Consider the following 23,373-nt stretch of genomic DNA (forward strand, 5'->3'; position numbering starts at 1 on the left):
CTTTCAGAATACATACAATCATTTGATTCATTGTTGATATAAAGATTGATTAATGCAGCTTTAAGGAAGAATACTCAAATTCCACAGCCACCAAACTGTCTGTTTCAGTCCCACATTAGAACAGAAATCAAGCTATTTCCCCTAAAAATGAAAGCTTGTCCTTGACCTTGGTCACCCAACTACAAGTGACCTCTTGGTGGACAGTAGAAGCCATATCAGACAGTAGACAGGCAGGGGGGCTTCGCTGGCCTCTAGATGCACCCTGTAGCCTGCAGCCTTGGGGAGTCCTGGTAAAGAGAGATTAGCAGTGTGTGTATGTGTGTGTGTGTATGTGTTTGTTGGGGAGGAGCTAACAGAAGCCCTTGCCATTCTTTCTGTCCCCCCTTTTCTCTCTCTTTCGACCGCCCTAATCCTTAAAACCTCTAAATCCTCCCTTCTCTCCCTCCTTCTGTGCCCCAGGTCCTGATTTCTTCTTCTGTCCATCTGGTGTTAAGGAATCATCTCTGGCCAATTTGGACCTTGTACTGTACCACAGATCAGAAATGAGTGTTGTTAAAAATAATCTCATAAACTCATAAAGTCTCAGCTGTGAGTGCCAGTGAATCCAAGGAGTACTACTACAAACTCAAACAGTGTTTACTTGTATTTTGGCCCTGCTTTAACATCCATTAACCCCACCCACCACTCCAACTTTAAGGCCCTGTATTGTGCATCCACCTCCGTCTGAAATGTCTACAACCTCTCTGCTGAGCACATCAATATTTTACACATTATTTCTATATTTACATTTTGGAAACCTCAAAAACCCCCAGGGGTGGATGGGAATTTGGAGTGATGGGATGCAGAGAAAAGATTTCTGTTGTGCTCAGAGGAGATTTTTTTTTTTTTAACATCAGAGCGTCAGAGAGGTTGGTCACTGCTGCGTTCAGCATTTCGCTCATTCTCCACAGCATGACAGCTCCCCTCCACTAACATCCTCTGGATTAGGAAGTCAATGGAGGTTTAGCAAGTCAATGGAGGGAGTCTCTGAAGTCTATAGTGTATTAGATGTGTACAAAGCATTCGTTAGCACTGTGAATCTTTAAAGGAAAGCCCAGGTGCAGACTTCTCACGGACAGATCAGAGCAAATTATTAGCCCAGAACCACGTCTTCTGACAGAACAACAGATCAGGACACTCCAGTTTCTCCCATACTGGAGGTTAAACTCATGACAGATAAAGTCCTGTATCAGTATAACCTTATCACCAGCAGCTGCTCAGGTCTCAGGCAATGCAGCAACCAGATAGGACAGTGCTGACCAGGTGGAATAGTCTTGACGTAAGATACAGAATGTTCTCTTTTTGGATGTGAATTTTCACTGCTGCATTAGGGATGTATGATTCTCTTTTATTTATGGCCACCTCTGTCAATGAACATGAATTTGTTCTGTAAATTTCACAGGTAGGGAGGCTGCTTTGAATTATATTGAACTCTAACATATGGTTTAAAAGCACATATTTTTGGCAATAGCAAAATGATTTGTCAAAATACAGTGAAAAGAAGACATGACTGCATCAAGAACATAAATGGATAAATTAACCATTTAACAATAGCAAAGCAGGGCACACATTTTTGGTATTCATTTAAATTTTGGATTTTAGTAGCTTCACTTCATTTGTTCAGCCTGACATTGTGCAATTTCAATCAAGACAGAAGTTGCAGTATGGGTTGCTCAGATCTCATCTATGCTTGTTGCCATTTTGTGGCCATATTTCTTCATTGTTGTTGCTACTTATCATAGATGTAGATAGCTAGGTAGCTAGCTATGTAGGAAGATGTTAATCACACCTAAAAAGCTATGATTAGTCAATTGTTTCTCAAGAAATAGCCGTTATTGAGCACAATCAGACGTATTTGAATGGTTGAACAAATCAGAGATGTGAGCAGTGATTCAGAGACTCTGAACCAGGCAGAGAGACAGGGGTATGATTTCCTCCTCATTGTTATCATGTGACTTACATGATAACACCGGGGCACATTCCATTTACTGAAGAAGGCCATTGGATGCAGTCAACAGCTCTGGAAATATCTGAATAAGAAGATCTTGCATATAGAATATTTACCTCAGATGAATACATGTGATTTGCTCTCAGATCTTTCAAGAAAAAAAGTAGTAAAAAAAAGTAAAACAAAGTTTAACTAACTGACTAACCAACATGGCCTCTGAATTAGATTGGTGTTGGTCTGTTTTTGAGAGGACTGGTAAACATGCATAGGTGTGACATCAAATCACTTGAGGATGTATCTTGACTAAAAGAGGTTGACATTATCATGTGAATTTCCTGCTAGTGATGCCAGCAATCAATCAATCAAAGCTGTAAAATAAAAATAAAAATTAAAAAAGGGCAATCCCAATTCTTGTGTGCTATAGCCGGAGGGTTTTTAAACTATGGGTGTAAAGCTTAGTTGATCTACTTGTCCTAACCCAAAGCATTTCGCCCAACAAACCACAATGTACAGATGAAATAGTGACTCCTGATTGTAAAGTCCATGTAGTGCATTATTATCTTGCAAAAACATGCTGTAGTAAATATTTTTTGTCCATGGTGTGCTGGTCCCCATCAATGATTAGCCACATGATGAAGGCATTATTGACTGAACCTGAGCTGTGCCTCATGGAACATTAAATACATCACTTCCTCTCAAGGGGCCCGACGATGCTCCCTTCCCTTCAGGCTGCAGTCAGGAAATGAAAACAGCCATTAGAATTGAAGCAAGCCAGAGTGCTGGGATGCTGCACGCCTGCAACAGCAACATCCTTCATTAGGCATCTCGAAGCCAGAAACAGGGCCCTCACATGTTCCAGTGCAGGTGTGGATGCAGCAGATTAGCATATAGGCCAGGCTCCATCCAGGCTCTGGTCGTTCAAATTGCCATGGCTTGTGTTGGAAACCCCTGAGGCATCAAACTGCAATGTAACCAGCCCTTTGTAAGAGGCAGCTGTAGCACACCCAGCCCTCATGACAAACCACTGTAATGTTCCTCTACCATCTGACACTGTGAGTGTAAAGTGACCTACAGCTATCTCCTGTGATCCCACATAATTTTCCCATAATGCTCCTTTAGTAGTTTACAGCCTCTGTATAGCCTCTATAGCATCTATCTGAGATAGATGAGATAGACCGCTAAATTCTTATTCTAGCTGCTTAACGATTCGGGGTTTTTTTGGTGATGGATGACTATGTCATCAATATACAGAACGTTTCCACAATATACTCCGTCTCTTTACTAATCTGTATCGTGTCCAGTTCAGGCCCGCTAATATTCCCAACCACACCCCATCTTCCTCTCTCCGCCGAAGGGAGCACAAATGATCGCACACACCGCCTCACCACCGGCTGTCTGTCGGGCTTATAAAACGGTTTGTGTCGCTCCAGTGCTATGGGCTATAATGTCATTGTTGTTCCCATTATTGTCAAAGCGATCACACACACACTAAGACACACACACACACTAAGACACACACACACATATACACACGTCCACTCAGCGGTTTCAAAAGCCTTAACTGATAAAGCCACTCCAGCCTGCATGCGTGCGTAAAAGGAAAATGAGAGCAGTGATCGGTGGTGGATTTGTAAACTAAGGGATGGGGCGCAGTCCCCCCATTGATGAAAAACGAGTGGGTGAGGGATAGATGATGCTATGATTCATCCCTAGCACTACCCCCCCCCCCCCCCCCCCCCCCCCCCCCCCCACACACACACACACACACACACACACACACACCACCACCACCACCACCACTGTCACACCCCACCCTCACAGCGCTATCTACACCTGTAACACGTTTGACCGTGTTTTCGGGTCATCTCGATTGACTGTGTTGTTTTAATGTATTGATCGATTCCAGCAGCAAACCGTACGAGGCTACCGGCTGTGTTTATAATGATACTGACTTCTTTTGCAAATACACAAGAATATCCTGAGCTGTTACTGCTCAATCGTGCCTTTATATTGGTGGGTACATATTTGGGAACACACCACCACCTCCTCAAGACTCTATACGGAAATATATCAATCTATAAGTGCAAAATGATGGCTGATAAGGGGAAAAGCATCGACTAGTGGTGACTGGATGTGATGGGTGTGTGACCATCACAAAGGCATACTGGTAACACTGGGTTATAATGGGCAGCTCGGTGTGTAGGGACGTGTTTCTAGCGGTGATTGCTATGCGTTACGCATTATAACTTCCACGGAAACGGAAAATGTTGCCCTTACTTTAGCATGGCTTGTTCTTTCTCCTCTTCCTCCTTTTGCCGAGCCATCACTGCCATGATGATCTTCCTCTCCTCCTCAGTGAGGTGGCTGAGGTCCGGCAGATCCGGCATGGATGGCGGCGCGGTGGGTGGGCGAGGGCCGCCCTGGGGCCCCACCGAGGCGGACATCTTTTCCACCACCACCACCCCACCACCACCTCCTCCTCTTCCTCCTCGGCGTGTCGTTTCGGCTGACAGGTTCCCCGGAGCGTTTCCGAGCCACACCTCACGACATGGTCCGCGGGCAACGCGGCAGCGGCAGCGGCAGCCGCAGCTCTGGCGAATAGTGCAAGCCGGTCATAGTTGCAGGCACCCTCGGTTGTGCTTTTGTTTGTCCTCTCAGGGTTTTTCTCTCCCACCACACTCTCGTCGTCGTTCCCCCCCCCCCCCCCGCCTGCCCACCTTTCCCCTCCACCGCCCGGATTCACGGGGAGCCCATCTCCGTTTTTCACGCTGGGTGTTGAGTCGAGCTGATGGGACCCCTGAATCACTCGGCTGGTCTGTGGTGCCTCCGCCGTCGTCGGACTGGAGCTGGATATTGAGGCGGTATAGGTGGAGTCCGTGCTCTCTCTCTCTCTCTCTCTCTCTCTCTCTCTCTCTCTCTCTCTCTCTCTCTCTCTCTCTCTCTCTCTCTCCCAGTCAATGGAAATGCAGCCCTTCCTCTCCCGTTTTTGCGGAGGCGCGCTTACTCATGTGAGAATGGGGTCCTCACCATCATCACATGCAAGCGCAGCCTTTACTGTGGCTACACACACACACACACACACACACACACACACACACACACACACACACACACACACACACTCCAAGTGTTTTATCCACCACAAACACGAACAGATACACATACACACACACACACACATACACATTGGCACACAAGTTCTAAAGTGCACAACGGCTTTATAGCCTTAATTGCCCATTCTCGCGATACTGTATCATTTTTTAGTATTTTGTCAATTCTGATTAAGTGCATGTTAAAGCCAGTTTCATAAACCATGTGCTGCAGTAGCTGTGCACAATTACTTAGTTGTCCCTGCCTCATTGAAGAAATGTTTGAGCCATTCGTCTATTTCAGCACCATGGACAGCAGCTCTTCTCAACAACACTGTCTACACTCCCAGATCTTATTTTCCAACTTTCCTAAATTTCTGCTGTTTTCTCAGAAATTTGAACATCTAATCTGCTGTTTTGACTTCATGGTTATTTGTTACTTTTTTGTTTGTTTGTTTGAGCTGCTAATCCACCTCATTTTGGCACGACTGCAACTTGCACAAGTAGTTTTTACACAAATCCTGATTATCTTACTTCATTAAACATAATCTGTATGCTTGTTGCCTGTGTGCTTGTATAAACTCAAACTGTATCAATTTGTCACTTGGTATTTGTTTCATTTCTTGTGAATTTGCTTGGTATGTCATAGCATATGTTTTACATATTTTTATTGTATGTTTTATTATCTTATGTCTGTGTGTATTTTGTCTGAATGCAAGACTAATTTTCCCCTGTGGACATTAAAGGTAAAGTTGAAAATTGAGACAGTTTTGTACCATAAGACAAATTCGAATATCTTTTTCTTTTTTTTTTTTTTCTTTTTTTTTTTTTTTTTACATTTCTACATGGATGACGCACGTTGATCAACATGACTCTATGTGCCAGTGTTGGCCGAAAGTTCTCTACTGTTTTGTCCCTTGGCCAGATGTTAAATTAGCTATCTTATCTTATCTTATCTTATCTTATCTTATCTTATCTTATCTTATCTTATCTTATCTTATCTTATCTTATCTTATCTCATCTTATCTTATCTTAGGAACTCAAGGGACCAAGAATAATGTTTTATTTAAGTTCCAGAGTTTTATATTCCTATTTGTTGTTTATATTGCTGTCAGCTAAATGCAGAGAGGTTGAAGCTCCGTGCTGGATCAAACAGTTGGTGTCCAATAATAGCCTTACTACAGGCCAGCCCCCCTCTCGGCTCGTTTTGCATTCTGATCCAGACTCTCAGGCTATACCGATCCAGAGCTGGCACCGGTTTCTACCCGATGACGTAATGCCGGGTGAGTAGCTGAGTCCATCCAGCAGATGGCAATAACCCCGACTGCTTCTGCTGCTGCCACCCAGCCTCCGTCAAGTTACGTCACCGAGGTGGTGACTGTATCGCGATGACGTCAACTTCCCGTGGTGCAGAATTTTGTCATCATTTAGGTCGTGACTAGGGACCACCAGCCCTGAGTGACACAGTCGTGCAACAGCAGAGCAGCTGCTTGCTGCAGACCTCAGACTGTAAATAAACCCTGAGTACAGTGTGAAGGAGAGCACAGTCAGTCCATGATTTGCTGCCTCGTTTCTTCTTTTTAATGATGCTTGCTACTGTACATGGTGGGATTGAGCTTTGGTGAACTCAACACATACAGTTAGTGCACGGTTGTGAACTAATTAATGCCTAAAATCAATGCATGAGAGGGATTAGCAAAGTTTTCACAGTTTTTATTGCAGCTTTAATGTAAGTTTAAGTTTATTACATTTCAAACACAGAGGTCATTCAAAATGCAAAGAATGTATTAGAACAATATTAATAGGAACATAGATAGAACAAAATTATATTAAAAAACAAAATAAAATATAAATGGACAAAAAGCACTGTTATAGTGCAGTTACAGTGCAGTAATACACTGTATTAAATTTCCCTGTAAAATTACAGTAAACTGCTGGCAGCTGTATCTACCAGCATTTTACTGCTTTTTTACAGTGTCACTACCATAATTTACTTTAACAGTTAATTACTGTTATAGTATTCTGCTGTAGAATGTGAGGTTTAGAGTTTGATACTGTAGCCAGGCCTGCAGTAATATACTGTATTTTTACAGTGTTGAACAGTTTCTTACTGTAAATGTTACAGTAAACAACTGAAAAGTTTCCTTCTTATTCATATTAATGAAAAAAGTATACATTTCAGACATTTACTGTAAATAAGAATGTTTCTTTAATCTTAATGGTCCAGTAATGAGAGCAGCTCAGTTTTACATTTAAAAATGCATAATTCTTAACATCTCGCACAAAAGAGGATGAGACAAGCGACAGCTTTATGGAACTGAACATTTATTCAGAAGCTTTCAAATATGTCAAGTATATTCAAGTATACCAGTTTGAAAAAAATAATTCTCAAGGTTCATGCCCTTTCAAAGGGGGTCAATGTAAATCTATTAATTATAATATCCTGAGCTGTCAGCAAAACTTAGTCATGAGTCTAAACAGCTACTGCTTTGCAAACTACTGTTTAAAAAATATAAAAGCACAGATAAAGAGATTGCATGATACACAATTTGTAATGCCTTTAAATGTCCTCTGTTATAATTGGAAGACGGTCGGCATCCAGGCTTCCAGGCTCATAGCTCACTGAGTGAGAAAGAACCAAGAATGAAAATCAAGCACAGTAAGAGACAGATAAGTGAGAGGAACACTTTAAACAAGATGGAAAACTTACATTTTATGAAGTGACATTAGGTTCTTCACAAGAGTGGTAACAAGGACTCACTGTGAGCTTGCCTGTCTTCTTAGGCATTACTTTCTCCGGCTGGCCTTTGTTCCCCTCTCAGGGTTAATCACAATGAAGTACCTGAAAACAACATTTAACAAATCACCTATTATGTCCCAGGTTTTAGTACAGCTTGGCAACAAACTACAGTATATTTGCAGCAACCTAGCTACAGCTTAGAAACACACTTGGATTGAGCTAAAATAACCAATAAGACCACTCTGTCTTTTGGGGTTCAGCAGCAAACATATCTTAATCAACTTATTACAATTCAAATAAACTTCAATTGTTAACTTAGATAGTAGGCTATTATTAGTTATGAAATGCAAGTGGAATAACAAGGTGTAGGTATAGACCAGGACAATCTAACATTAGCATTCACTAATACAGTATGTAGTTCAAGAGAAAACAGTCATCCAAAAATAATCTTTAAACTAGACTTGCAAGCAGCAGTGAAAATAATGTTTAAATACCGGTAAACTAAATACTGGTAGAACACTACCTGAAAATGCTCTCTTGTGCTTGCCAGGTGCTACTGTATTGTACCATCAAATCTTATAGTAGCCTACTGTTAATGTCTGTTCTTGGTTTTGGCTCCAAAAAGCATCAAAATTTACAGTATTTTAACATATTTACAAAGAACAGTACCTTACTGTTAGAATTTGGCTGTTTTTTACAGCAATTTATTACAGTGTAAGCAGCTGCAAAATCAATAACAGAAAATGTAGTACAGATATTAATCAGTCAAAGGGAGTGGACACACATAAAACACAATACACCTATTTCAGCATTTTTTTGCACATTCACATGTCTTGTCAGGAACAAGGAGGATGAAAAATGACTCTGGACTTTTGAGCCCATCAAAACCCACCCACTCATACACCCACATCATTCAGTTGAATTATGGAAAGGCTATAAATAATTGTAATAATAAATGACCTTATTCTTCTGTGTGAGTGAAAAGGGGAAAAAAAGATATAGCCAGATTTACCTATCTTCAGCACAAACATCCAAATTTTTTTCAGAATATGTGCTGTGTCATTCTCTCAGGGGAAACTGAGATAATATAACATGAGTCTTTGCAGTGCAAGCCAATAATGTTGGAAATAAAGGAGAATCATAGAGGGGATTGTTCATTTCAGTGATTTTGTTGAGAGAGCCCTCTGCTGGATATCGGTGGATATGAATTGTGGATTACATTTATTTTATTTCATGAAAAACTTTGATTAAATTGCTTTATGTGGAGAAGAAAGATTAGGTGGTCAGGTTAACAGCATTCTCTGCAGGGAAAGGTTGAGGTGATTTACTGAATTTTAAAGGTTTGAAGTACAAGTACAAGTACAATACAATTAATTCAAAGTTTTTCTATGTTTAAGTATTTAATTTGCTTGTTGAAACTGCTATCGAAATTGTGCAACAACAGAAAAAAAACACTAATTTTTTTGTGAAAAGGAAAAACAAATGTCTGGATATTTCTAAAATGAAATGCCAAAATGAAAAATTAATGTTAAGTCAGATTTTATTTTGTATCAGGTTTAAATGTATATACACCAGAGTATATTTCTCATTTGCAAGTAACAAAATCGAAGTAAGATAAATTTAAACAAATGTACATACTTTTTTAAAAGTACCCACCAGCTAAGACACACGAGGACTCCCGATTATATCCCAGATGTAAAAACAAAGAAGGAACATTTATGCATGTGTTTTGAATGTGTGAACATTTGAAAAACACTTTTGTTGGAAAGTTATTCATGCTTTCACCAGAACAGTGTTAGACACTGAAGTTAAGTTTAGTCTGTATCTTTTAAACACATGCCTGATCTTTATTTAGAAAACACAAAATGTAGAATACTAATTATGATTACTTCGGTAATGTATTTCAGTATGTTATCTTGGAAGGAAAATGAGCCTCTAAAATCATATTTAATTTGTTTTATTCTATTCAAATTCAACTACACTAGCAAAAGAGTAGACACTGAGCTAAGTTTTATCACCATGGGAGGAACTCCAAACCTTATGTCCGCTATAATAAAAGTCAGAGATAAGATTCAAACGTTTCCCTATGTTTTGAATAGTGTCACGAATACTTGGAACTAATTTCAATAATATTCAATATTTACAAAGTATTTTCTGTGGTTACATTCTGATCATGAAGTAGATCTGAACTGAACTGCTACTGTATAAAGAAGATAATTTGCATATATTCAAGACTTAAATGAAGAGTCAGGATTTGACAACACTGACCTCATCATTGTGAATATACCGACATCTAGAGGACAGATGAAAACACTGCATGTACAAGGGAGGAATGTCTCATTTACTCAGTACCATTAAAGCTCTCCACTCTTCACCTCTTCCTGGCTGTGAGTTACCACACTATGTTTGACTGATGATCTGTCTATATCTGTTTTAATCAGGATGTGAATATGTCTCTACTGTTATCTTTTATAGAGGGAATGTATGTTTTAACAAAAATAAACAAAGGATATTGAACACAATAGTATATAAACCATACTTAACAGCTTTCATAATTTTATTCAAAAGGAGATGAAACAAGTGTAAGGCAAAAAAGATGCATCCCTTTCAAAACAAGACACAAACTTTATTGGAAGTGTGGTCTTAATTTTAAGAAATGATTTGTTTCACAGAGACTGCCAGTCATCTTAACAATGGTCTAATTTGTTTATGTAATTGTGCTTGGATAACATCAAAATTGGCAACAACATTTCCTTATAAAAATGCTACATGTAACACCTTTAACATTGGCAACATTAAACCTCATTATTATTAGACACACAAATATTGTTTATGACCTCTCTATCTATAAGCTAACTCTTTCACACTGATAATGACAATAACCCCAAAATTATCACTCCATGTATCCAGTTAAGCCAAGAAGCAAAGAAGGAAAGACCTAAATTCCACTATAGTGTATTTCCTTTCTAAAATGATCAGACTCACAGCGCCTGGAGGCAGGTTGGAGGGCACTCTGTACAGTTGTTTTCTGTGGGATTTGGATAAATGGGTGATATAAAATGAAGAAATATATCATTTAAATATGGTAAAATATCTGGTTCTATCTCCAAAAGAACAACAAAAGTCATGTTTACACATTCGTCTTACACATTTTAAAAGCATTGTATTGGCTTTGCTTATTTTTTCTGACAATATGTCCAGGAAGGCCTCTCGAAGCTATGGGCTGACGACCTCTGTGTTCACATCTTCTGTGCGGGACACCACTTTTCCATCAACGATCTCCTCAATCACCACCTTCCTCCTCTGGGTGATAACTGGTTGAGCTGCGGAGGGAATCAAATCAAATTTTAATCTATGGGGTATTTCATTTCAACTTGAAAAATGAGCCAAAATAAAGTGGTGATGTGAACTTACGTTTGACTACCTCTACGACCTCAACCACCCTAGAAGACAGACAAAAAGTTATTTTTTCCATTCAAACCATTTGAGACTGATAATACAAATGTTAAACAAATAGCTCTACATTTTGGGAAATACGGTTATTGACTTTCTTGCAGAGAATTAGATGAGAAGATTGATACCTGTGTCTTGTCTGTTTACCAAATATGAACCGTACAGACATGAGAGTGATATTATCAAACTCCTGCAAGAAATATATACATGCTAAACCAGTGGTTCTCAAACTTTTTCACATCAAGGACCCCTAAACTGGCACAAATTAGACCACAGACCCCCATTTGATAAGATTTTGTCCCAGGGTCCCCCATCTGACAAGATTTTTGCTTTTATTTGTTTTATTACAGAGAGTGTATGAAATCCATGACCAAAATGCCATACATTATGTCATTGTAGTACTTATGAATGGAATTATAGTGAAATAAATTATTCTCCTTTTTGCTTGGGATCCTGGGGGTCCCAGAACCCCACTTTGAGAACCACCGTGCTGAGCTAGCGATAAATAATATGTCAAGTTAGATGCTTTATGACAAACAGCTCACTTAAGAAATCCCTTACTTTACACTCTCTCCATCCAGCAGTCTTCTGTACTCAGCAATCTCCATCTCCAGCCTGGTCTTGATGTCAAGGAGCATCTGGTATTCCATGGACTGCCTCTCAATGTCCGCCCTCACCTGGCTGAGCTCGCTCTCCAGGGTGTTGACCATGGTCTGGAGCTGGTTCAACTGCTGGCTGTAGCGGGACTCTGTCTCTGCCAGCTGGCCCTCCAAGGCAGATTTCTGCACAGGAGACAAGTAAATATGAGTTTATTGCGCACTAATTGCTTCATTTCTAACTCATCTCTACACTTCAGTTTCCTGAGGTGTTTAAAAAAATCTTCTAATTATAGTGTGTATAGTCAAACATTTCTATAATATGTCACTATGGTATTTGTATTGCACTAAGAGGTGCTAAACTGATAACTATAAGCAAAAGGTCAGCAATATAACAGATAGCCTATATGTTGTACTGTAGTGAAAAATTGTTGCATGAAAATGTGTACCCCACCTTCCCACTATGTACATGTACATCTGTGTATATGGGATCTGTCATTACCAGGCTGAGCTGGGACTGCAGCTCAATCTGCAGGGCCTGCAGGGTCCTCTTCAGCTCGTTTATTTCACTGCGGGAGGTCTGGAGGGTCTCTGTGCTGGTTGCCACCTGCTTGTTCAGTTCGTCAAACTGGAAGAAAATTGAATGAAAATTGTCACAAGGCACAATATGAGATGATATGAACATGGTTTTATGAGGTGAAATGTGTCATCCTGCTGCCCTTACCTTGGTCTTGTACCAAGCTTCTATTTCTTGGCGGTTCTTGTCAGCGATGCCCTCATACTGAGATCTAATATCGCCAAGGATCTTGCTCAGGTCCGCCTGGGGCCCAGCGTCCACCTCCACATTCACAGAGTTGGAAGAAACCTGGCCTTGCAAAGCGGCAAGTTCCTACAGCCAGACCCAAATTAAACCACATTAAAAGGCAAAAGAAGTAATGGGATATAACACATTCTTCCTATTCAAAATCAAATGTTTAGTTTGTAAGTAACAAAACGCACTATTACTCAGTTCAGTACATTCAAGTTTGCTGTTACAGCCTTATTGGTCTGGTATGACCAGTGGTTTATGGTGGCTAATGATAATTAACGTTAACTAAACAATGTAGGATCTAAACAACTAAACAAGTAAATGATCATTTAGGAAGGCTTTATCAGCACTGCCTTAAGTCAATAAATATTAATCACTGTCTTATCATTTTATCTCTCATGACTCATTGTTTTTTGGCACCACCCTGGGGCTGGTGGCAGCTCCTACCTAGAAGTACACAACTTGAAGGCACAGCAGACAAACCTAACAAGTTTTGTATTGACTGTTGTTTGTATAAGCAAAAGATAACATCTCTTGGAAGACATTAGGCAAATAATGGACTGTTAACTGTTTCATGGAAAACAATTTTAATCATCTGATTTCTGTCAGCAACTGTATCCATACTTTTCAGAAAATATGATAGGAACACATAAGTCATATTTCCCTGTGGTAATGTGAAGAGACTATCTATCCACTAAATAAGGATTATGTTTGGTTTTCCACTGTAGAAAAGATATCAAGGAGGAATGAGCTCCTGGGCTCACTTTTCCTAACAGCAGAACTCTCACCTCAGCATGGTTCTTCTTCAGGTAGACCATCTCCTCCTTCAGGCCCTCCACCTGCATCTCCAGTTCAGAACGAGACAGGGTCAGGTCATCCAGGACCTTGCGCAGTCCGGCGATGTCCGTTTCCACTGACATGCGTACTGCCAGCTCATTCTCAAACCTGTTAGCAAAAAGGCACAGAGGTTCATGTTACTGCACCCACTGAATTGATGTAACTACCAACAAAAGATAAGACGAAGCTCCACCAAAACCAGTTATACCAGTTTTATCAGTCAGTTGACCGTTACGCCCCTGTGACAAAATGTCCACAAAGTCTGAACAAACACATTATGCCATGTTAAATGCTTTCAAGTGTTAACATCTGTCAAGTGCCAGACTTCTGCCATCATAAAACTCAGGGATTATAACTTCTGACATAACCTTTCCACTCACTTGATTCTGAAGTCCTCCGCTGCCAGTCTGGCATTGTCAATCTGCAGCATTAGCCTGGCATTGTCCTGTGTGGCAACACCGATCTAAAAAAAAAAAGAGAGAGAAGCATTGTCAGGGGTCTCTTATCCACATATAATACCACCACTAATGTTATTGATTCACCATCTACAATGTGGGTTTGTGTGTTTGTTGATCTTTAGAATTGTCATGACTTGCATTCCACTGCAATAGCATTAGATGATCCACACATTTAATCATCACGTGTTACACATTGCTCTTAGCAGTGTTCGTGGGTGGTAGTGAGAAATTAAAAAAGAATTATCTTTCATTTCAAAGGTCAACTGTCCTTCTGAATTGAACCCACACATGCACATACTGTATATAAACCATCACTCAGATGCTTAAGTGAGAGTGCCTACTAGACTTCAGTGAGTGAATCAGCATACAATATGTTGATGATGATGATTACAGTGAAACAATTAGGGTAAAAGACAAGTTATCTATTATGTATTCCAAGAATAAGTGGGGGATAAACAAGCTATTTTCTACACCTTCTCTGTAGAAGAATGTCAGTTTAAGTTATACATGGATTAGGTTTTAATGTAACACACATGAAGAAATGATTCATCTTTATTTATTGGCTGTGTTGGTGTTCACGTTTGGTCGTAGTTTCACCACAAAAAGTTTAGTTTAACAAGAGGAATCAAGAGGAACATATTGTTAATGTCAGCAAAGGCTGCTGGAGACTATGAAAAATTCCCTGAATAACATTATTTAAGGGAGTCAATTTTATTATAATGATAATTATTAACGTTCATTTACAGTAGCAAAATAGAGATTATATAACTCAAATATTGTGACATTTTGGTTCTTCGGTGAGACAGTGGGGAGGGGGAAGCTCACCTTGTTGCGCAGGTCTAGGATGATTGCCTCATACTTGCTGTAGTCCCTGATAGTCGGTTTCTGATTCTCGTACCACTCGCGGATTTGAAGCTCCAGCTTGGCATTGGCGGACTCCAGAGAGCGCACCTTCTCCAGGTAAGAGGCCAAGCGGTCGTTGAGGTTCTGCATGGTCACTTTCTCGCTGCCTGACGATGAAACGGCGCTGCTGCCACCTCCGCCCCCTCCGAGAGCGCTTGACAGGTCAAAGCCGGCGCCGAGGCCATTGGAGACGTGGGACACCCGGACACTTCTACCACCTGCACCGCCATAGACGCTTGTAGCCCGCCTTGAGCCTATGGACATAGAGGACAGGGACATGGAGGATAATCCAGGGCGGAGTGAGGTGGTCATCATGACTTCTGCTCTGACTCAGGTGCAGCGTTCAGTGAAACTTGTCAAACTCAGCAGGTGGTGCGGAACAGATGGTGCTGAGGCGGCCTGGAGGATGGACTTTATAGGCTCCTGCCTGGAGGTGGGAGCGGCCGAGCAGGTAGGTGGAAAGATGCTGCTCTACCATCACAGGTGTGAGTACACAGGGCGTGGTGCGTTGGCATTCAGGTGTGCTGCTGGCGGTGTGTAACGGCTGTCAGGGCGATTTAGGTGAGAGGCATTCAAGCTGCCACCTTTAATTAAGCCAGGCTGATATCTCAGGCGGAAATATGAGCTCACTATCAATTTTTCTGTTGATAAAATAAACCTTCAACTGAATAACTTCACCTATAAATTAATTTTCAAAAACTGTGTACATTTAGTATTTAGTCTATTATTAGTAGTAGTATTAGTAGTAGTAGTAGACTACTGTCCAAAACAATTACGCATTATTACCCATCCAATAACAAAAATCATTCATTTTAAGTTTTTGAACATTTCCCAAAATATTTTAAACGTCAATGCTTAATTTAATTTGACTGACATTATGCACAGTTTGTACAGCTGACGTTGATGGGGTGTCAATAGTTTGGCAGATGTTTGGTCATAAACCAAAATATTGGGCGAATTACAATTCTGACATCATCGTAGCACTAGATTTAAAGTAATGGGATCACAAATCATCAGTATTCATTCTTTGGGGATCAATAATGTTTGTACAAAATTTCACGGCAATACATCCAATACTTGTTGAGATATGTCAGTATGGACCAAAGTGGGCAGTCCAAAGTGGACTACTCAAAAAATGTGCTGCTCCAGTGTTCTTCTAATTTTACAAGGGATTCATTCTTTAATTAACTTACTAATTCTTCACAAATTGTAACGCACATTTGCACAGGTAACCGCATACACAACATGAGTCCTGCAGTGCCAGGTAGATAGGAGACATGGAGATCTTTTTGAAATTACTTTAATTAAATTTTACGATCTTGTCAAGTGTAGGCACAATTTTAAGGCACGCTAATGTCAAGTTAATTGCTCAGTAAACTCATTGGTTCCAGTGTGCTGCTGCCTCAGGCTGCTGCTGTTGCACAAGCTTTTATAGGTGAGCACTTTCATATACTCTCAAATCTTGAGTTTGACATCATATTTTGGATCAGCAACTTGTCCTTTTTAGGATCATGCTTGCACATGAATTTTCATACACTCAAGAGGAGGTGTTTGTTAAAATGTAGTTGTTTCAGGCTATTGGTGTATTATTTATTGCTATTTTACTTCATCTTTAATCTCACTCATACTGTGGGTTGTCTTTGTAGCAGCTAATATGAACTTTTCTCATACAGTGGCCTTAGATGCCTTTTACTGATACGGAAACCATATTTTCATTCCCCTACAATTACTTGTTGCGTGTTCACACAAATGTGCTTGAGGCTCTATACAGACACACTGCAAACATACATTTTCTAGATCAGCTGTCAGCAAAATGCTCCTGATATTTGAGAATTTATATAAAAATCCTGTTTTCTTCTATATGTACAGTATTTCTTATTTGTGTTATAATGACATAGTTCTACCCCTGATGACAGAACACACATTTCTTATCTTTGCAGCTTAAAATGCATTTTGTGACCAAACTCTGGACCACGATTTGACTCAGAACATGAAAATTTGCAGTGTTTCTTACACAATCTTACAGTTTTATATCTGTTTTTTTTTTGTTGTTTTTTTTTTTTTAAAAAAAAAAGGTAATTTCCCCTTCAAGATAATGATCACCATTTCTATGTCACGTTTTAATTTGGTTAGATGCAGGCAGGACTGTGTTGGCCAGTCTGTCAGCATGTTTTAATTCAGATGACCCTAACATGCAAAAGGTGTTTTCCTGATGGTCAACCGGGATCCAACATGAGAAACACAAACTGCATATTATATTTACCCCCAACCCCCACTGCACAGCACTGGGATGGTCCACTGGGATCCCACATGAGTACAACAGTGTTTTGTGGTTCATAAATAATCAAAATGTTTGGGAATCTCCATGTCCTGTGCCTGTCTACTGTTTTAGAGTGCAGTTAAAAGTTATGTTCAGCAAAAGAGGCGTACTCCTGGATAAACAAGGAAACTATGAAGATAATATTATTCTATTTTTCATAGCAGCTGCTAAGCATCCTTGTTTTAAATACTGCCAGTCCTTCTGAAACTGAATAGTTCCAGTTCCCGTAAAACATGTTTGTTCTCAGGACTGCAAACCTTTACCCAAACATGGCTATATATCATTTAAATTGTGTGTAATTATCAGTGTGAATCATATCAAATGGATCAATTAGGGGTGGTTGGTAGGTGTTTACTGCAGTTAATGGGTGGACTAACAGGTGCTGCCTTTAATCATATGTTCTTTTTCTGTGGCTCCCTTTCACTTTGCTTTAATAGCTGAGAAATTTAGGCAATCCACTGAACCAGACTTTCATGTTCACTGAAGTAATTATGGTATTGAGCCACATTTCTCTGGAAGCAAATCTTTAAAAATGATAAAAGTACTGACATGTACTGTAAATGCCCCCTAAGGCAAATATGTGTAGAAAAGTTGTCAGATAGGTTTCTTCTATATACATTGTGGGAGAAACGCCTAACAACACAGGGGCATAACTAGAGTTAAACTGACAAAGAAGATTAAATTTACATTGTGACATGAAGATTAGGAAGATTAGTGTTAGACCCGCACAAGATTTTAAACTGCAGTTAGACCAAGGGGCCACCTCTGGGGCTGAAAAATGAAGCCAACGCGGAAGTGCCAAAAACACAAAGTGCAGTTCCTCAAATGGCCACTTGAGGCTGCCTCCAAAAGCGAGTCAATCCCCATAGACCTCCATGTTAAAATGCCCAACTTTACAGCAGAAATAAACATGTTTACAGCCTGGTTTTTACAGTTTTGGTCTCTATAGCTAATTTCCCCTTTTGTGATAACTGTACAGGGGGTGAATTTTTTTATAACTCACCTGTTTCAAATTTTATTAAGCCGAAAAGTTATGCATATTTAAGGTCGTGGGTACTTTGAGTGACAGCTTGCTAGCCGCTAAGTGCTTTGGTTCAGCAACCAGGCTTCATTCAGCCTGCCTCCATGGATGTATTATAAGAGATACCAGACCAAAAATGGAGCCCATTCAGTCCAATGAGAATTGCTCGGCTGGTGCATACACCAAAAAAAGTTTCTAGCTTTCGGGTTTGCTTCTGCGTTGTGTGGCCCACTGAATATGCACAGTGGTGTTTCCCCCGCTGGCCCCGACCGCGAGTTCCCACTTGGCCCATAGACTTTAGATTGTGATGACGTCACAGATTTTCAAATCACTTTTCTCGGCTTGTGGAAAATTTTAAAAATATAAAACCTCCATGGATCAAAATTTCATAATAGAAAGAGTCATAATTGACCTTGTTTGCAGTTCGAGGTGTCCTGTCAACAATTTTACAATGGTAGTCCATGGGGAAAATGCTTTTTGTGCCGCAGGGGGGATTTTTCACTGCAATATCGCAAGTGACCACTGGGAAAAATTAGCTGCTAGGCTGAGCAGCAGAGCCCTATCCAGCTCTTATAATACATCCCTGCCTACCTCAACTCCACCTCTTTGCCCATTTTGGATTAGCCAGGAGTTAGGCAGAATCAGGCACTGCCAGGATGGCGACGGCCGGAGCCACCCGCTTTGAGCTTCAAAACAACAGTCTATGGTTTAGACTAAACTAAACCTGGAGCTGAAACTAGGGTTTCAATAATACTGTATGATGTAATATTTTTATATTAACAATGGATCAAATGACTTTGTGCAATGTGAAAGGGATGACTCGTAGTGACAAACCCAGAGATAATTATCACACAATTCCGCAATTCCTCTCAGCTCTATGGAGCTTTTAGCCCTTTTCACCTTATTGTTTTGGTTTTATGGCCTACAACTTTACTGTTTTTATTCATGCTCACTGCTTTTATCAAGCGTCATTTCCAAACACAGCAAAAAAGCTCAGATAAACCCTCCTAAATCCTACCCTCCCAGCACCAAATGGCAAAGTTAACTTGTGTACATAGTTTAGCATTTAGCAGCTAAAGAGAAAAGTATTTTTTCTTAGGAGTTTTAGGAGATCAAAACAGAGCTAAATGGTGATTGGACTTCAAGTGGCCATACTTCAAAATGGTAATGCTGCTACATGTCTGCTGGGTGTGGAGTAAATTGGCAATTGTTTGTTGCTAACACATTAGCCATCCTTATAAACTGTTAATATGTAAGTGTTGATTTTACAGCTCGGTGTGCTGCCCTCAAGTGGCCAAAAATGCCAAAAAATTGCTATGTCACATTTTTCAACTAATGTTAGACTGAAACAAGATCTTAAACTAGTGTTTAGAAAAACAGAATCTTAAACAAGGGCTAGACTAACATACATGCTTATACTAAGGTTAAACCAGGATTAATGGCCAACAGTCGAGTTTAAACTCAGGTTATAATGATACAGGCGTTTAAACACAAACCAACACAGCAATTTAAACAAGGGATGTGAGGTCAGGTTGTTGGATGAAAGCCTGCAGGCGTAGCTCTGTCAGGGGTGAATTTTTTAACAAAATTACACGGTTTGAGCGAGTCATCTTGGCACATTAATTCTTAATAACTGAGAGACAGAATTATGTCTAGTTCTGTGAGAGTTTGTGCAACACAGGAGCTAATAGTGGGATTAGACCAATACATAGGTTTTTCAATCCACATTGTCAGGCTAATATTGGCCTTGTGTTTGTCCATGTCTGTCTGTGAGATTAAAGTTATCATTATTTTCTAATGCACCCTGTGGTTTGTTTGTTCTGTCACATTCTTCCCTAGTGGCTACATTCAGAAAACTACTATATGTAAACTGTACTGGTCAACCATTGCTGATGCTTTTTAGAGGCGAGTTGACCACCTGGCTAGCTGCAAGAAAAATTAAAGTAATACTGACGAAGTGGCTGGTTTCAAATTAATGTGTCCGAGTTGGAATGTATTGTAATGTCAAGCCTAATTCACTCAAGTAAGCTTATTAACATAAACATTATGGCGTAGCTACAGTGAGGTTGAAATAATTCAGCATTTGCAATAAATTCTTTGCTCATTTTGTTTATTCAAACAATAATTTATCATAAAGATAATCACTGTTTTAGTAATTCATTTTGAATGAGACTTTTAAAACTAAAGATATAAGATAAAAACCATATGCCATATTGAAAAATCCTGGCTTAAACACACTGCAGGTTGTCTGGATGAAGTAAGGTCTCTGTGCCACACAGTAACAGGCCATCTTGACATTGTAATTTAGGTTCATCATGTTGTCATGTTATCACATGCTGACAGGTTAGATCTAACAAAAAAGTGCCTCTTTTCAGTTTACCTCTTCACCTGAGTAGAAATACACCCACACACCATCCACCAGCCCCTCTGCTGACCCCTCTACCTGCCAGTAACAACATCAAGTACATGGCCCTGACTTGTTCGGCTGTTTGAAATATTTGCCCATCCTTGCTCTACATAATAGTGAATGACAGCTAAGTGTGGCACTCCTAGTGTAATTGTTTTTGTGAAAAGCGAGTATTGTGTAACCCTGAGGTGCTTAGCAAAATGTCAAACTGCTCATGATGAGGATAATCGTTTTTCAAGCCCTGTCACAGCACTTCTTTATAAATAGTAATAAAAGTATGTACTGATATTGAATTTGATAGTATGTTTTACATTTCCTTTAAGTTATTAATCCTTTAACAATTCATGTAAAACCAGCAAATTACACAAAATTAGAACGTCTGTTTAAAATCAGGTTAATTCCGTCTTTACATCCTTATTTAAATACTTTAACTTCAGAGTCACTCATATGTTTTGTTTCTCTGTTGCTTTTTCTTGCCATGTGCATTCATTATTATGTAAAAACCACAGTGGGATGACACAAAGCAGCATTTCTGATGAACATTAATAACATATTTTTATCTGATGAATTCTGTTCTGTTTCCCAGCCAGTCAGGAGGAACCACCCTGCTGGGTTCATGCATGTGTGACAGAAGAATCGAGCCGTTCCCTTCAGTTCACTTCATTGTACAGTTGTAAAACACCTTCTTTCATCAGTATGTCACATTTGTCTTCTTGTGAACTATAAAATGTACGGAATGATGCATGCCTTAAGACATCAACCGCATAATTGTCCACCCCCACTGGTATGATCAGCAATAAAGTTAAAGGTGTGGTTGGTTTGGATGATAGAATTAAAAAGATAAGGGAAAGTTATTGGCTGAAAATGTGCACATTCTGATCCTGGTACTGCCAAAGCTTTTGTCTCACACAAAATCATTTTAATAAAATTAGGATTGGCCTATTGATTCTTGGAGTCTGTCTATGAAGTACTGTGACTGTGTGGTTGAGCTAAAAATGAAGGAAAGCTCTTTTCAGATGACAGGAAATTGAGTTCTTCTTCAGTTATGTTGCAAAAAAGCTTCAAGTCATGTTCCCAGTCATTAAATATAGAGATACACTACATGGCTTCACTCTTCTTCGTTCTACAAGATTTTGGTACCTGGCTGCTCCCAATAAGCCACAAGAACATTAGTGAGGTCAGCCACTGATGTTAGGCAACAGGGCCAGACTCCAGGTCATCCCAAAGGTGTTGGATGAGGTTAGGGTCTGTGCAGAAGTCCTTACACATCAAACTGGGATAATAATTTCTTTATTGATCTTACTTTCTGGACAGGGCTTTGTGGTGCTGAAACATGACAAACTGTTTCCACAAAGTTGGAGGAACTGTTGTCCAAAATATGATTGTTTGCTCTGCCATTAAGATTTGTCTAAATTGCAATTAAGAGGCCTTGTTTGAACAGCTCCAGACCAGATGTACTCACATAATTTTGGCCATGTAGCGTACCTCATCTCATGAAGCAGGATTACTGTTACCTTGCAGTGGTTCAGACCAATCAGCATTGCAAATCCAGCTGCCTCGCAAGGCAGTGATAGAACCTGATGTGACCCTCTGGCACATCAGGTTAGGACTACTCCTGCTTTACTTAGAAAAGTGTATTAAGTGAAACTCACAACTCAACAAAATCCTGAACATCCTGAAGTAAGAAGAACTGTTCTGGGTTTAACGCAGTGCAGCTAACCAGCTAAACTAAATATCCTGCTTAGCGGAGAGGCCCTAAGAGTATTTGTTGACTTATAGTATTTTCTTTTTGCCACTGGGGGCAACAGAATAAGCTGCAAACACAGCATTGACATAGTATCACCTCATAAAGTTGATATGGCAAATGCGTTAGCAGACAGGTGCCCGTTTACAAATCTCTTTAGATACTAAATGTTCCAATATTTTCACCAGCTAGTCGCTAATTTTGTCTGTCTGTCATTTGGTACTGGACAGTATTGTGCTCTTGGTCTATCTGAGCTTTCTTTTCTGAAAATAGCTGCCAGCTGTGTCTGGAAAAGTCACTGATGCCAGTGGTGAGACTGAACCAAAACAGTAAGGTTTGAAAACAAAGGGCTAAAAGAAGCTAAATAGTACTGAGGGGAGCCGATTCTGCTTATCGTTACTACAAGCGACCCCTTTCACATTACGGTACATGCATTGATTTGTTGAAAAATATTTATTAGTGCAGCTTTAAATGGTGCAATGACTGTAATGATTATTTTGAGCAGAAATATGAATGATGAGTGCTTGACAGGTATAAATATGTCCTGAGGGTCCCAGGTTGACTATTGTGGTGTTCTTAAGACATGTTACTGTGGTTTCTGCTTCTTACATTAGCTTTACACCACAAGTAAAAGCACATGAGACATGCTTTAGCTTAACATATTGTAGCCTCTGCAGCAGAGTGGTAAAGAGTTTATGTGAAGATAATCCCTTATGCGGTTTTGGATTTAAACCACAATACCTTCCAATCCTGAACTCAACTGGCTTGTGTAATGATATCATGTACAGACAAAAACCACCTGGCAATGGAGTATATTTTATAATTGTTAGAGAATGGATCAAAGCTATTAAATGTTTTTATAACAGGTGTTTCTTTTTTTTGTCTGCCAGACAACTTAAGTAAAAGATTCCTTGTACAGAAAATAAGGGATCACATGAGAAACGATCAAAGACATCCTTTGCACCCACCCTGGCAGGGAACAAAGGCAGTGGAATGTAAAGTCACAAAGG

General features: G+C 39.9%; 3 protein-coding genes across 3 annotated transcripts in view; 1 reads left to right on the plus strand and 2 right to left on the minus strand.

Annotated features, from left to right (window-relative positions):
- Positions 1-4,431, minus strand: part of rims1b (regulating synaptic membrane exocytosis 1b) — an 80,419-nt gene extending 75,988 nt beyond the window's left edge. The window contains exon 1 of the mRNA XM_042426981.1: positions 4,265-4,431. Coding sequence (XP_042282915.1) covers positions 4,265-4,431 — 167 coding nt within the window. The remainder of the gene's footprint in view (positions 1-4,264) is intronic.
- Positions 4,432-10,355: 5,924 nt separating this feature from the next.
- On the minus strand, positions 10,356-15,651 carry LOC121907436 (keratin, type I cytoskeletal 13-like). The gene is made up of 8 exons (XM_042427005.1): positions 14,794-15,651; positions 13,891-13,973; positions 13,462-13,618; positions 12,590-12,754; positions 12,368-12,493; positions 11,831-12,051; positions 11,231-11,259; positions 10,356-11,139 (listed from the first exon to the last, which is right to left on the minus strand). The coding sequence occupies exons 1-8, from the start codon at positions 15,184-15,186 to the stop codon at positions 11,033-11,035; spliced, it is 1,281 nt and encodes a 426-aa protein (XP_042282939.1). The 5' UTR covers positions 15,187-15,651; the 3' UTR covers positions 10,356-11,032.
- krt222 (keratin 222) overlaps positions 15,235-23,373 on the plus strand; it is a 32,128-nt gene continuing 23,989 nt past the window's right edge. The window contains exons 1-3 of the mRNA XM_042426995.1: positions 15,235-15,322; positions 21,206-21,313; positions 23,254-23,372. The gene's annotated coding sequence lies outside the window, so the exon portion shown is untranslated. The remainder of the gene's footprint in view (positions 15,323-21,205; positions 21,314-23,253; position 23,373) is intronic.

The sequence above is a fragment of the Thunnus maccoyii genome, chromosome 2 (genome assembly GCF_910596095.1).
Source record: "Thunnus maccoyii chromosome 2, fThuMac1.1, whole genome shotgun sequence".
Lineage (NCBI taxonomy): Eukaryota > Metazoa > Chordata > Actinopteri > Scombriformes > Scombridae > Thunnus > Thunnus maccoyii.